Genomic DNA, 15,213 nt, shown 5'->3' with positions numbered 1-15,213 from the left:
AGAATGGATGGACATTGTTGAATTTCATCGAACGCCTCCGAGTAATATGCCCATTTGTATGCCCCGGAGCTTGGGGCTGCCATCTTGTGTAAACTCACCTCGGCTAATCGATGTGACCTTGTCCCGTAGCACATTCAGTGTGTGAACGGGTCCGAACTGCTCGAACATTTGGCGTAGCCTCGTCTCGTCCCAGGTCTTCGGTATTTGGCCCACGAACATCTTGATATTGTCCGCATCCGGCTGATCCTTGATCGAATCCGGGCTGGTCGATTCCATGAGCTCCATTTTGACCGAGCAGTCACGCGTGGGACTTTGGTTGCTGCAATGCAGAAACAACTTTCAAGATTAATAATTTTGTAGATGTGTTTAATTATCAAATTATTTATATTTATTTTCAATGCTACAATCTTTTTCTATTGCCCTCTCAAGCCTTTTTAACTTATACACTTATTTAATATTTTCTATGCGAATAGTTTAATGTTATGCTTTGTTGGCAGGTGGCTCATTAGCAGTCTCCACGGGTTTCACAGGAGCTTGATCTGCGGTCTCCGCAGGCTTTGGAGGTTCATCAGTGGTCTCCGCAGGCTTTGGAGGTTCATTGGAGGTTTCCACTGCTTTCGGAGGTTCCTCGGAGGTCGTTGGTGGAGGTGCTTCCACAACCGGATCCTCCGGTGGAGGAGGTGCAGGTTTTTGCGGTTCTTCCACAACTTCCTTTTGGGAGTGTGCTTCTTCGGGCGTAGGGACTACCATTGAAGGCGGTGGCGTCTTTGTTACCATATTATCATCTTCATGTTGCGGACTAGAAGGTGGAATGACACTAAACGTGGGCGTCGAATAGCATAGGTCACTTTTGGCGCTTTCCTTGCCCGGAAAACTTGGCTGAGTGCCGCGGCGGCCCATGGAGTAGGCGGCGCAGGAGTGTGCCGCACTGATATGATGTTCTGTGGACAGTTTGGGAAATCGAGCTATGTGATAGGCCAAGCTGCCCATAAAGGCATCACCGGCACCCGAGGGATCGGCCAAGTGCGGCACATCGGAGGCGGGCACATGGGTGCACATATCTTTGCTCTTCTTGGACATGTAAACGGCTCCTTGCTCGCCCATGGTAATGATCACGCTCTTGGCTCCCTTTGCGATAAGAGTTTCAGCTGCTTTTCGCGCCTGATCAGGGGTTAACACTTCTTCCATATCGGTTAGGTTGGCAGCTGCCTCTTGATTCGCAACCAGAATAGTAGGCAAGCCAATCATGGCATTTGGAATATCTTTTCGCATTGGCGACATGTGGAGCAGGGAAACCCCCTTGAACTGACGCAACGCACACATGGTGGCATTCATATCCGTTTCCAGTTGGCAGAGAAGCACCTTCGCATCCTGAAAGGACTTCTTAGCCCGGGTCACATCCTTGGCCGTGAGAAATACATTCGCACCAGCCACGTTGATCTTGTACTGATCTCCATTCTCAGAAACCGCGATTTCACTCATGCCCGTGGGATTGTTCTCCACCTGCTGGACGTGCGTCACATCAACCTCGTGCTGTTGCAGGTGGTTTAGGTAGTCATCGCCCGATTCGTCCTTGCCCAACTTGGCGACCAGGACGGTGGAGGCCCCCAATTTGGCAGCTGCCACACACTGATTGGCTCCCTTGCCACCGAAACAGGTCTCCATGTACGTTCCGGCGACAAGTTCACCGGGTTTCGGCAATTCCGGGACATATCTGAGGTAATCAATTGACAAATTAAAGATTTTCTTTTCCTATACAAAACCTACGTTATATATTCGATGTTTGCCGTCCCGAAGACAACCACATCCAGCTTCTTTCCCATTTGAAAGGGCTGCGTAAGCCGGAAATTTTGAACAAAACTTAACAGAGATTTTGGTTGGGGGAAAAATTTCTACATTTCTGACATATGACAATACAGATCACTTGACCTTTAATCTGAATGATATTTTAAGATAGTCTTCAATATGTTATTTTTAATAAACGTAGTTTCATGTGGCTGAAAAGCAAGCCTCTAGGGAAATGATTCATGTAAATTTAGCCAATTAATTTCGCATTGATGCTGAGCAGCTTGCCAACTGTTTCTTTATCGATTTAAACATGTATTTCCATTACTGGCAAATAAAGTGATAGAAATTCTCAAATGGAAGTTTGGAACTTTTTCATTGAACTTTCATGGACAACATATTGTATTGCCGACCCCACTGAGAACAACTCCTCCGCTTTCTAACTTCATTTGCTAATGACCATAAAAAAAAGAGAGGGGATAACAACAAGCTGAACCATTCGTTCTCTGTCCCTGTCTGATGCCGAGTTGGCTAACAGCATAAAATACAAATACTAATTGTTATTAGCAAACTAATCTAATCTAAAAAGTTGTAAACGTTGTTACTTTTGTTTTGTGGTTGACCAGTCTCCGACTGCGAGTTCCAGCATGATGGTTCCGTTTCCAGGGGAGGATTCGGGAATGCTGGTCCTTGAGTGACTGGGAACGCATTGAACGCTCCACTTTGAGGTCACTTTCAGTTGGTTTTTGTGTGCTGCCGAAAAAGTTTTCCCTTTTTCCCGATTTTCCCAGCCGATGTTGTTTTTGCTCCTAATGGGGGTTTATTGGGTGCTCGTGATGGTGTACGAAATTGACTTTTGGTTGGCTGTCAATTTGGCCAGGGTCTCCGTTACGGAACCGATTTGCCGTAAGCAGAAGTTGTCAAGCAGTTTGGCCAATAAATTTCGGCTCTTAATTGGCTAAGCCAGTTAGTTGAAGTCGCTGAGCGACAGCGGTATGTTGGCATTAAGTATCGCTGATATAAAGGCTTAGTTTTTATAATGGCTATGTTTTTTAGAGTGCGGAATATAAATTAAAAAATTAATTAAAATACGCAAAAATATTAAGATGTATTCCGGTATTTTTATTTATAACTATCTATTAAAAACTGTCCGCGTTGCTCTTGTTCATCTAAGATCTTTGGATATATATTTTATGTAAAGAAATAGCATTGCATACTTTCAGGCTGGCAATCGAAGTTGCCATTATATATCTGGGCAAAGTGAGTGACAAACTTCTCCCCTGCTTTGGTACATTATTAACTTAAGCTATCGCACAGAGTCATCTGAATTGATGCCATTTAGGAAATTACTTCCAATTTACTTTAAAATTTCTTCATTTTCCAATTTCCTGCGTAAGTAATACCAGCGCTTGCAGCCGCGCCATCCATCTACCCTTACTCCCATTAGCCAGTTATGAACTGCCTCCGTTCCCTGGATGAAAACCCAGCGACAGTCAGTGAAAAGCTGCGTGAAAAGCGCCGCGGCTGCCGCGGGCCATCGAATGACAAAACGAAATTAATCTATTAGAGCCGGAACGAGGATGAGCCAAATTGTCTATGTCAAGGTGATAAATTCAGGCCTGCCTGCAGGTGAATAAGCCAAAAGGGGGTCGTCGAATCACTTGGGAAAAAAGAGGGTAGGATTCCAACGTAATCCATCGCGATTCCTGTGCCTGCAGCATAAATCTCTAAGCGGAAGGCATTTACGCATCAGCGTAACTTCTCGGGTGTGTTACCATAAATTTGAAAAAAAACAAAAAATGAATTCTAAATATAAAACCAAAAAAAAAAAAGTCAGCAAGTGCTAAAGATTTCTGGCAAAAGGAGCAGCGACAGGTGTGTTGCCCCTGGAGTCGCGAAGGCAATTATTTCAGCCAGGCGCGAATCCATCGGGGAATCACGTGAACGCTCCCCGAGCACCGGCCTCCAACTAACTATCATTCTGCTCCTCCGCCGCAGTCTCCTTCGAAGTTATCCTCGTCGGTCTCTCGAGACTGCGCCTCTGCATTAATAATTCAGTCCATTTAAATGCGACCAGGCCTAATGAGAAAATCGCCTGCGGTGGGAGCTGAAGTGCGTCGCGCAAAGTGCGAAGGGAGTGGTGGTGGGTGGCAGCGGCAAATGGGGATTTGGGCCAGGACAGCAGCAGGTGTTCTCCAGCTCCGCCGCCAATGAGCTTGACGATGATGCTGATGACGATGTTGCTATCGCAGCTCAATGCGCGAATCAACAGCTTGGCCCTTGTCGAGGGCATCAAATGTCCTCGAACAGTGAGTAAACAAAAAATGTACCTTAATACCTTGAACTCATTAAAAAAGGTGTCTGAAAGTATGCTACCAGGTCATTTGAACCTACAAGTACCGTGCAAAGGCTGTGTCCTCCAGTAAATGAATCAAGATTTGGTAGCAACAGTTTGGATATCAAGCTACAAAATCTATCTCTCAACATCATAAAATATATATATTTTCATTCTACTTTTTTAAGACTTCATTTTATAACTTTATTCGTAACCACTGTGCAGTGTGGCGACATGGCCATGACGTGGCACTTAATTTATGATGGCAGTTTGTTATGCCGCGCCCGTCACAACAAAAACAAACAGCTGAAAGCTAGAGGACACAAAAAGTATATATACTATATTTACAAGAAGTCGGGGTGGATGGATAAGGCAGCAGACTCCCTGCGTTGGTCACAGGCCGTATAAAAATGACCCAACATAAATTTAATCATTTCAGCTTTATTATTTAATGGTCGCGCACGACAGTGGAGAAAGTCGGATAGATAGATAGATAGATGGTAGTAACGTTTGGCAGAAAAGAGTCCAGTTTCTAGGAGTCCTCTTGAAATTATCGTCCTTGGGAACATGAAGATGCCACAATATTATAATTACAATGTCCTGTCAATAATCATTCGCCATTATCGCTGATGACTCGGGCTATGTGAAAATTGCCGCCTTGATGGCTCTCGCCAATTAATAACGTTAATGCAATGGCAATTACCATTAGCTACTTGATGGCAGCCTCGACCTTCCGCCCACTCTGCCACCCAATATACGCTCCTCATCCCCCTCCCCCCCTCTATTCCTTACTCCCTTGGCCAATGCACATTGTCACTTATTTTAATTAAATATCGCTGAGGGGAAGTGGGCCGCCGATGGATTCAACATTCGGTGGGAATTTTTTATAATTTCCGGACAAAGGAAGCGCACAAATAGAAAATGTGGCGCACGTCCGAGAAATAACCATTTGAAATGTGATAGCCAAAGTTGTCGGCAGGAGATGGTGGCAGGTGATGTCCTGGGAAGCTATAGGAAATTGAAATGCTCCATAACGGCAAGGTAATATGCAAAGTGATAAGCAGCGCGGATGCGATGCGATGAAGCTGGTGGGGCTTCTTTTCGGGAAAGGACGACAAAAGGGGTTACCTACTTCAGCAGCTTTCATATCTTGGGAAAATACCTAAATACAATTATTAAGTGACTTTAATACCATAAAAACGTATCCATAATATGCAAAACTAGACTGCATAGTTTGCATATAAACCATGGTATACTTTGCAGAGCTTAGAAAAATGGAAACGACTATCTGCATTTTCCACGATTTTCCGCGCAGAATTACCGGCTGCAGCATCAAATCATTTGAGTGTAATTAGCAGTCATTAGCCAGCAATGATGCAAAAAGAAAAAAAAAGAGGCAGGAATTCGGATTCGAACACAAGGGGGTTTTGTGGGGGAGGGGGGGGGGTGTACTCACCGATTTGGGCCGCCAGTTGGTGGTGCAGCAACGGGTGGTGCGGGGGTAACAACAACAATTGCACCACCCTGGTCGCCTAATGAAGTTCTGGAATTAATGCTGGAATTCAGCTGCGTTGACGGTGCTGCTGCAGCGGCAGCTGCTGCGGTTGCTGCGGTGCCTGGTGTTGCTGTTGCTGCTGTTGCTGCTGCAGATATTGCTGCGATTGCCGTTGCTGCTGGCAGTGCTATTGGGCTGGAATTTATTTGGTTGTGCAAGAGTGTCTCAAACAATGTTGTCGACATTTTAGCCGCTGTTGCTGCCGTTGTTGTAGATAATGCTGCGATGCTGTTGTTGCTGTTGCTGCCACTGCCGGTGGGCCGCAAATAGGGATGAAAACTTTTCGCAGCTCCCGTGAAAGTTGTTGTCGCTGCAATGGCACCTGAAGTTGCGCCCGAGCTCGTTAGATTCTCTAAATACTCGTACTTGACCGGCAGTATTTGCGGATGTTGCTGCTGCTGCTGCTGCTGCTGCTGGCTATTGTTGCCTGTATTTAAATTGTTATTGCTGTAGAGGCTGTGGTTGTTGCTGCTGCTGTTGCTGTTGCTGCTGCTGCCGGCACTCGAATTGCTGTTGTTGCCATTAGCAACATGGGCAACAGGTGCCGTTGCAAGCATTGTTGTTGCTGCTGCTGCGGATGCTACTGCTGTTGCCTCTGATGTTGCTGCTGCTGCTCCAGTTGCTGCTGCTGCTGCTGGTGAATTGCCGCTTAGTTTATCCGCGTGCAGACTCAAGGATTGCAACATCATTTATTACACCTCTGCTTTGTTTTTATTGCCAACTCCTGCAGCTCCTGTCGCTAATTACTTTTAGTGCCGCATTTGGCGTCGCTTGCTTTTTAATTTGCTTCGGGTTTTAGTTTTATTAAAATTGTATATTATTTTGCTGCCGGCAGGAGGGTCCTCTTTCTGTGTTTAGTTCAGTCCCCCTTTTGTTTATGCCTTCTTTATCACAGTGTTTTTATTTTCGTTTTCACAATTAGCCTCTGCGTTTACGCTTTTTGTTTTTTAACTTTTATAAAGGGTGGAGCTGGAGTTTTAGCTGTAATTAAATAGAGAACAAAGTGGTTGCCGATTAAAAGACATGCACAAGTCGTTTTATTATGTTTTATTATTGAGCAGGGGTTCAAAAGAATAGAATTACCCATGCTTGAAGTGTAAAATATTAACATTGTTTATGTAAAAGCCTTTAAAGTTCGATTAAAGCCCGATGCAATTGATTTCAATTGTCACTTGAAGTGGAAAAATTGTGTTAAAATTTCTGGAAAATGAACAGCACTAGCTAATATTTATTAATATTTTAAGTATCCAAACGGAAAACCGCAGTCAAAATGGCCGCTCTTGGTGTCCACGCCACGCCCACTCTAACTAATCCCACCGCCCATGGAGCCAAACTGCATAGCTAAGCGCATTTGAATGGAAAGCAGCATATTGACTGACAGACTGACCACAGTACTTCGGCCACTCGACTGTCTGCATTCAAGTGCCCGCTTTGATGTGCACACCGGAGTACCTCACTACACACACACACACACTGGCATTCAGATGCACACCGATGCAAGTACACTGAGAACAACTAAGACGGAAGTTGAGGAAATTCAAGTTTTTATGTGCGAAACACTTGCATCTTAATCTAATTTTCATTTTAATGATTGGAACGATGTGAAGCTTAATTTAACTGGAGTGATTTCAGGCTAAACATCGTGTGCTCAACTATTTTTCTCTGTGCAGTTGTTGGCATCTGCCGCTAAACAGATAAGCATGTCGAGTGCTCACATGCTGAAGAGCGAGGGCTCAGTTGGCCGCATAATGTTGAAGGCTCCAGCTAATTAGTTAAATTGAAATCAAATTATTTGTTGTCGCACTTGACTGGCCACAGGCATGGGCGCCTTAATTAACGCGCCTGCATATATACCGATTCTGTAGATATCTGTGGATATAGACTGGTTGTCGAGTAGTTCGGCGGAAAAGCATATATGTACACATGTACACATGGTGCACTGGCAAGGAAAGCTATTACGCTTGGCCTTATTGCTTTAAGGCTGCATTAACTGCTGCATTAAAGGCCAAATTTAAACAGTAAATTGGAGCGATTTCCTAGTTATTTACAGTGGTCAGAGAAAGAAATGTATACTTTTGTTGAAAAATAATAATAATAATATCTAAACCACTTTGATACATTAAGAAACTTGAATGGGTACCATCTGCAGTAGATACTTTGAACAACTTAAGGATGTTAAAGATGTATGTTGATTAGCTACAACAATCTTGTATTGAAGATTGCAATATCCTTATTATTCCCTTGTATCCCTCATCGAATAACCCGTCAGTTATTCAGTACTGACAACTTTTAATGCAGCATCCTTTTTGGCAAAAATATTGCATTCACTTAAGGCACACACTTTAAAGTCCACCCACACCATAGACGAGCTGCTCTCGTTCACCGGATAATCGCGACAGAATTCGTCGGTTTTTCTATTATTTTTTAATAAATTTCAACGCTTGCATATTTTGGCGCTCGTCTATTTACGTTGCCCGCTTATTTATTTTCGCAGCGCGCTCAGGCGCTTTGTTTTATTTTTTTGGCTCCGTCCGCTCCTCTTGGCCGGGCTGTGGCAACTGTCGTCGTCATCATCCGCATCCGCATCGCTGTCGTGCCACGGGGCGCTTGTTGCATCCCCCACAATTTGCCCCCGAGCTGAGGCAAGCGTGTTAGGAAGGCAGTCATCGGTTCGCCAGCGGCGTGCTCCTGCTCCTGATTCTGCCTCAGCCACGCCCCCACCGCCCATCGCCTGGCTCCTGCGGATTCTTGCCACGCGCTTATCCCAGCGCCATCAAACGATGTCGACGACAGCAACCTCGACGCCAACGTCGCTGGAGTCAGGGTATGCGATATTTGGGGGACATTTTGGCTGTATTATCAAACTTACCAAATGGGATTTAAAACTTTAAAGGATCATGTAAAGTAAGTATATGGAAATGTTGTAGTCAAACTTAAAAGTTCGTAAAGATTAAAGTTGCAGCTGCTTTTAAAGTCAAATGCGAGAAAAGAAATCATCTCAGAAACATACTTCTTATATATTACTTAATTATTATTATTCATACAGGGTATTTGCCGGTCGAGCCCAGGCTACACACGATTAGCCTGACTGCTGCATTATGAGCAGTTATCGGCGCTGTTGCTTCTCGTAGCTTTAACGCACATAGAGCCAGGGGATATAGCCATACGTATATGTATATATCAGGAGATCGGTGGGGGAGGCAACCAGCTGTGCCGCCCTCCATGCTGCTGCTGTCACCTTGTAATTTTATTTATCTATTGATTATTGAGTATCTCTTTTCTATTTATTTGCTTTTGTTTGCCCACGCAGCGTTGACAGAGAGCTACCCCCAAAGGCAGGACCCAACCCCCAACCACCGTGCCTCAACCTCAAACCCCAACCCCAAACCCCAACCCCTGGGCACCCTTTGGCATTTTTATTAAACCAGATTCCAATCCGTGTGGGTGTGAGTGAGCCCCTGGCTGTTTTTTAATTAACTTTAGTGACAATATTTTGCACAGCTGCCTTTGAGCTGGGCAAACCATCACCATAACCATCCACATCCCACCCATGCTCCATCCATCGGAACCGAGAGATAATCAAACTTTGGCCATTGTATGCAAATGTTGGCAACGGAGTCTTGGTCGTGCTCTTGGTCCCTGGGACACTTTGACCCCAATTCTCGGTGTTTTCTCTGTCAGCGTCTTGCCATTGTGACAGTTGACATTTCGTAAAGATGTCACTTGTCCATGGTTGCATTGTGAACTGTAGCTATAGCTGCAGCTGTAGTAGTCGGTACATGCACTTTATGTACGTATGGCATGGTAGTGAGTACCAACACATGTCTCGTTCACACATCCTCATATGGTCGATTCACAATCCGACCCTCCTAGATTTCCCCCCATTCACTTGTTGAGCGAGTTTCCTTATCTTATCTTGAGTTTTATACGTTTGCTTTATTGTGGTTTTGCTTTTTTTTTCCCCTGCTCTTTGGAGACAATATGGTGTACCTTTATATCCGAGTAACTGGAGTTGGAAGACCGTGGATGAACAGGTCTTTATCTTTAGTGCAGACAAACTTCAGATAGTGTCTAAGTTTCTGCTGAAGTATGACTAATCCGTTGAAAATTGCGGAGAGACAGGTGAAGATAAGCGGATTTTATATATGAACTAGAACTCTGTATCACTTCTGGGATTAAGAGTTGAGCCAATATTTGCACTACATTATAGTTTAACTACGCACTTTTCTAAATATGTTATAACTAATATGTGTAAAAACCACCCAGTTCACAAAACGATACTTTAAAATGTGTCACGAGTTTGTTTTCCTTTGAGCGTTGAATACTTACATCGAAATAAAAAATTGTTTTAAGTTCCTGGCAGATACATTTGATTTTGAGCCAGTTTCTATTTCGAATTTGATCACACCTTATGCCACAATGGCCTTATCTGGGTCAGATATCAAGGGCGTTTAACTGCAGATACCAGGTAAATCAATCAGGTAAATCACTCAAAAGCACTCGCGATCTGCACTGATCGAATTCAACGAAGGAGACAACCGCACGTAAACGCCAACGGAGTACAACTAACGTAGCCGAAATTCCGATTCCGATTTCATAATTCTCAGCCACAAAACGCAGCGCCTCTCGCGCGGAAAAGTGTTATCTGCAGTCTGATAAGAGCTTATCGCATAATTGCCCGCTGATTGCCGTCAGGTAAGTACATTTCACTCTGCCTTTCTCTCTCACGCTGCACTGTTTTCTCTGGAACAACATTTGCTCCGACCGGAGCGACGTACTCCTGCTACCGAGTCGAGTTACCTATCGCCGCGAATAGTACAGGTTGTCGAGCTCTTTAATTGACTATCTTATCGTGTGCATCGACGACTGTGAGGTAGGGGAAGTGCCATCTGACGGATGACCGGGCTTAATCAGTGCAAACATTTGGCCAACACTGGCTACCAAAATCCAAAATGCATGGCGATGACAACAAATCCGAGTGCGAAACCGAATCGAGTCCCCGGGAAAATATCACAAAGGAGTGCAGGCGGCAGTCGCTGCAATTACTTTCGAACTCTCGACTTCGCGCTCCATATATCCGCACTATAATGCTCATAAATATAAACTAAACTCATGCGAGTGGCCGCTCTGAATTTATATGTACGGATATATCCTCGCACCGGGTCCGTCTCCCCGTCTGTCCGTTTTTCCGTCCGTGTGTCTGCAGGGCCATTACACAAATACCAGTGCTGCCTGGGGGAAAACGGAGAAAATGGAGACCAATGAGCTTGCCACGTAGCCAAAGCCAAAGCCAAAGTATCGATGAGTTTCGAGTGGGTGACTTGTGGGGTCGTGTGACCGGACAGCCGTTCTCAACCGTGGCCATAACATCGACGTCGACTCTCTCGCCGGTCGGTCGGTCGGTCGGTCTATATACCCACCATATATACTATATATCCTATATAGAAGCGGTAAATAACCGATACCTGTCGGTGAAGGAAAGCTCGGTTTTGTGGGTTTGTTTGTCATTGTGCCATCAAATTATAATAAGCGACTGTTTAGTGGTAAATGTGTGTCACTTTACATACGGCCTATGTCTCGCGCTATCTCCCTCTCACTCGCTGTTGCCATCCCCCTCCCCCTCCTGCAAGGGCTATAATTATGGGGTTTTTGGTGGGGGGTACAATTGGTTTCGAGCCAATCGAAATCGAAAAAATCGAAAATGCAATTATCTATTCATTTGCTGAGTTATAACATGGTTCTATTCATAGGCTTACTAATTAACCGGAAGTCCTGAGATACAGATACAAAATACATTACATTAATAAAAATCAATTGTTTTGATTAAATCAAGGCTATCAAACCTCCATTCACAAATTCCTCCTCAGCCAACTATCAGCTGATAAGAATTGCGTGCAAAGCTTTTAAAGAATTTGACAATTCTGCGAAATAGTAATAGAACTCCCACGATAGATTAGTTAATAATTTTATTAAGGCGAACATAAATAATTTGAAGATAGTGTGGCACATACTTCTTTAGTTCTTATTAAATAGAGTTACATAAAAAGATACACGGGTATTCTTAATGGTATACATATAAAGTAGCATAGCCGCAGTAACTTTAGGCCAAATATAAATTAATGCGGTATACCAAAATGTTCTGATTCCAATCTGTTGCTTATCGGGAGCTAGCGTCTGTACCTAACTGTTTACCGATTTATCTAATCTGAGATTCTTATCTCTAGCAATTACTCCGCACTGCCTCCGATGCCATGTGCCCCCGTAACCATCCAAAAAAAAACCTAGCCACAACTCACGAGTTGCGACACATACAATGGGTCACGTCTGCTCCCATCGATTTACAGGTACAGTGGGCGCTAGTGAATGGCCGCCATAAAATGTCCGCCATTGAAAACCATGATATACGTTGGTCTATTCATAGATGGATAGTTACTTTAGCTACATGCACGGCCCATTTACACGGAGGAAAACACAATCAGACAAGGAGTATAACTTTCTTTTGAAATACATTACTCTACACAGATACAGTTTTTACCTAGAGATAGTACTTTATCCGAGACTACTTCTTATCATTTAAATACTATTTGATTTACAAACACCTCTTTTTTTTAGAGTGTTCATGTATGGCAAGCGGAAACCCTTTTTGTTCCTGCCACTCGATTTTCGTGTCCTTCTTATGTGGCCCTTCTGTTTCGCCTGCCCCGAACAGCGATCAATATTGAATTGAATTTGACCAATGGTTATAGCCACGTTTCGGCGAGGTCCTTGGACAGACTTTGGTCTGTCTGCGTGAAAGCGTGTTGGTAAGCGGAAAACGTTATTAAATAATTTACGCCGAAGCATTTCGGAACTGAAGTCGATTGTCGACTGGAAATATGAAACGCAATACTCTTACCCTAAATTCAGTGAGCTCGGTCTTTGTGCTGGCTGTGAGAACCCTTCAATTCCAATAATATTATTAGAAACTCAACTGGAAAATCGAAGTTGAAGAAGCCACAGGAATGCGGTTGAAAATGCAACAAAAGCCAAAACACAGTTTAGTGGTTGAATAACGACAACAGCAGCAGCCAGGACATGGCCGTAGTCCTGGGTCAGCTGAAAGGGCGGTCGAGGAGGGGTCGACCAACCGACCAACCGACCAACCGACCAGCCGACAGACAGACGGACGGACAGTGAGCTACTAATAAAGCCAGGTGAACGCAGGTGGAGAGCTGGGTCGCCGGCCAAGGCAGACAAAAGGAAGCACAAATAATATAAATTAAATGTGGGGAAAGTTGGACCACGTCCGTTCGCCCCCTTCGTCGTGGCCCTCCACTCGAAAGAAAAGCAAGCTGAGTAATTATTTCCGGCAGAGCGGACTGGCCAGGAGGAAAATGCCGGAGCCGGGGAGTCCTTGCGGTTTGACTGCAACACATGGCCGGACACTTAAACCGAAGTGGAAGTGTGGCAAACGGGGTTGGAAAATCTATCTGGGCAATAATTTCGGTTGACATGCTTGCGGTAATTATTGACCATAATGACAAAACCGTATACGAATACGGCAAATGGAAGCCCCAAACCAATCCCGAAACCCTGACAAATTGCTTTAGTTTTTGGGGTCATCTGTGTGTGCCTGTGTCTGCTAATTGGATATTGGATTCGGGATCGGGATCGGGATAGGCATCGCCAACGCCATCGGCATTTGCATAAATTTAGTCCATCTCACCACTAAACAAATAAAAATTGTCAACGGCATCGCAATATAAACAAGCAATTCGCCAGCCATAACTTAAATCTATTTCTTGTTATTTGCACTGGACGCTCGAGATTTATGGACCACTTGCCTATTTATAGCGATGTTAATGAAACGGAGCTGTCGAACACAACACAGACCGAAAGTTTGTCCAAAAAATTAATTAATAATACTTTCCATTGCTTATTTTTGGATGGCTCTCTTAGCAATCTATGCTCATCCCAATATTCCACAATCTATTTTCTGATTTTTTTTTTTGTTGTTGTCTGATTTTGCCAAATTCATTTCAATGCCGGCTATTTCTGTTGCAATATGGCCCACATGTTGGACATTCGAGAGCAATAAATATTGAATGCGACCGGCAGAGTATCAGCTGGAATTTGACTTAAGTAACTCACTTACTTCGATGGCAATTGGCTGTAGTGATGTGAGGGAAACTTCCGTGGACTAGAACGATTCTTTTGTGTGACAAATTGGCCGGGTGATTGTGTTTAGCGCAGATCCAAGATTCGAGATCCCAGAAGACACACGACCGATGACGAGGAGCAGACCGCGGATCGCGTGAGTTGAACGACAAATGAATTTCACTTGATGGGTGAAGTGCGAGGTCAAATCTCTCTTGGATGCGGCATACCGAACGCACTCGCGAAAACACAGCTCGCAGATAAAGATACAGATACGCACAAGATGCGCTGCAGATACAATCAACAAACAATGGCCAAGGCAAATCACCAGCTCTTGGAAATTAACTTGGATTTTATGACATATTTAGAGTCGTAGGTAAATTTTATGCGTTTTGTTTAATTCTCTGCTTTATGGTGAGTAAATTCGTTGTTTTTTTAATGCTTTAATTTTTTACAAAATTTATTTCCAATTTCTTATCTATTTCGAGATCAGTTGGCACTTTAACTGCACTTCCTTACGCACTATGTGGCTAGAATTTCCACACTTTTAAGCTGGCACCGCAAGTGACATGATTTCCAAAAAAACTGCACTGGGCCACAAAAATATTATTTTATATATATTGCACTTTATATCCGCGTGTGGTTTTCTTTTCGGGCGTGTAAACGTGAAAATGCGAGTGGGCGGCGACGACGTAGCGGCGACGACGATGCGCGCGATTTTCTCGCGTTTGGCTGGCGGAACGTTCAAGATGGCACTGCCGGGCGATCCGCGCCGATCGACTTGACAGTCCATGGAGCCGCCCAGCGGACCCGTCGTTATTTATTCCGGAATATAAATTATAAGTATAAATAATATTTCGATGAATAAAACTTATGCATGTTCTATGTATCTTCTATTCAGTATTTAATTGAATTTGCCGGCGGCGATGTTCAGGTTGCCGCTGTATGTGAAAACTGCTTGTGTTGACCATAATTTAAATCAAAACACAAATTAATTTGACGCTCAGCTCTCGCTGCACTTGCTGCTCTGTTTAGTACCCCCAAAGTTTGTATGGGGGAAAACTGGTCGGCAAGTGTCCACCGCACTGAGAGGAAAAGCGTCGATGAGTGGGCGTCATCGGAAAATCAGAGTGAAGAGCCGCATCTCTTGGCTTCTCCGATCGATTTGCTGCTTTTACGAGCTGTCCGAGCAGAACCAAACAAAACCATAATAGAACATCTGTTCTTCTGTTATTTACGTGTTTTCCCAATTTCCTCCGATGGTCCCACAATGCCAGCCAGCTAGGTGAGTTTCCTGCTATTATTTGTATTTTTCCGTGACATTTTGTCAGGCGGATTAGTTTGGCCGTTAGTTTGACAGGCTCTATAAGTAGACACTCAAGTGGGTGGCAATCTAATTTGG

General features: G+C 44.1%; 3 protein-coding genes across 10 annotated transcripts in view; 1 reads left to right on the top strand and 2 right to left on the bottom strand.

Annotated features, from left to right (window-relative positions):
• bru2 (bruno 2) overlaps positions 1 to 14,141 on the bottom strand; it is a 53,310-nt gene extending 39,169 nt beyond the window's left edge. For 4 of the 8 annotated variants that reach the window (NM_135715.4, NM_001273482.1, NM_165007.3 and 1 more), the window contains exons 1-3: positions 10,005 to 10,243; positions 5,577 to 6,656; positions 99 to 319 (exon numbers count right to left, since the gene is read on the bottom strand). In NM_135715.4, coding sequence (NP_609559.1) covers positions 99 to 319; positions 5,577 to 6,364 — 1,009 coding nt within the window. In that variant the 5' untranslated portion in view covers positions 6,365 to 6,656; positions 10,005 to 10,243. Of the gene's footprint in view, positions 1 to 98; positions 320 to 5,576; positions 6,657 to 10,004; positions 10,620 to 13,809 lie in introns of those variants that run through there. The other 4 variants (NM_001042891.3, NM_001259071.2, NM_176025.3 and 1 more) reach the window with 2 other exon arrangements.
• On the bottom strand, positions 454 to 1,919 carry CG17010 (uncharacterized protein). Its single transcript, NM_135716.3, has 2 exons — positions 1,768 to 1,919; positions 454 to 1,714 (listed from the first exon to the last, which is right to left on the bottom strand). The coding sequence occupies exons 1-2, from the start codon at positions 1,821 to 1,823 to the stop codon at positions 481 to 483; spliced, it is 1,290 nt and encodes a 429-aa protein (NP_609560.2). The 5' UTR covers positions 1,824 to 1,919; the 3' UTR covers positions 454 to 480.
• On the top strand, positions 14,094 to 14,717 carry CG43813 (uncharacterized protein). Its single transcript, NM_001273480.1, has 2 exons — positions 14,094 to 14,225; positions 14,305 to 14,717. Exon 2 carries the CDS (start codon positions 14,483 to 14,485, stop codon positions 14,594 to 14,596), a length of 114 nt encoding a protein of 37 aa, NP_001260409.1. The 5' UTR covers positions 14,094 to 14,225; positions 14,305 to 14,482; the 3' UTR covers positions 14,597 to 14,717.
• The last annotated feature ends 496 nt before the right edge of the window (positions 14,718 to 15,213 follow it).

The sequence above is a fragment of the Drosophila melanogaster genome, chromosome 2L (assembly GCF_000001215.4).
Source record: "Drosophila melanogaster chromosome 2L".
Lineage (NCBI taxonomy): Eukaryota > Metazoa > Arthropoda > Insecta > Diptera > Drosophilidae > Drosophila > Drosophila melanogaster.
This window is presented reverse-complemented; position numbering and strand designations above follow the sequence as displayed.

Coding starts and splice junctions, on each gene's coding strand:
- CG17010 (NM_135716.3), bottom strand. CDS start 1,823: ATGGGAAAGAAGCTGGATGTGGTTGTCTTCGGGACGGCAAACATCGAA. Junction 1,715..1,767: donor GCAAACATCGAATATATAAC/GTAGGTTTTGTA, acceptor TGATTACCTCAG/ATATGTCCCGGAATTGCCGA.
- CG43813 (NM_001273480.1), top strand. CDS start 14,483: ATGCGAGTGGGCGGCGACGACGTAGCGGCGACGACGATGCGCGCGATT.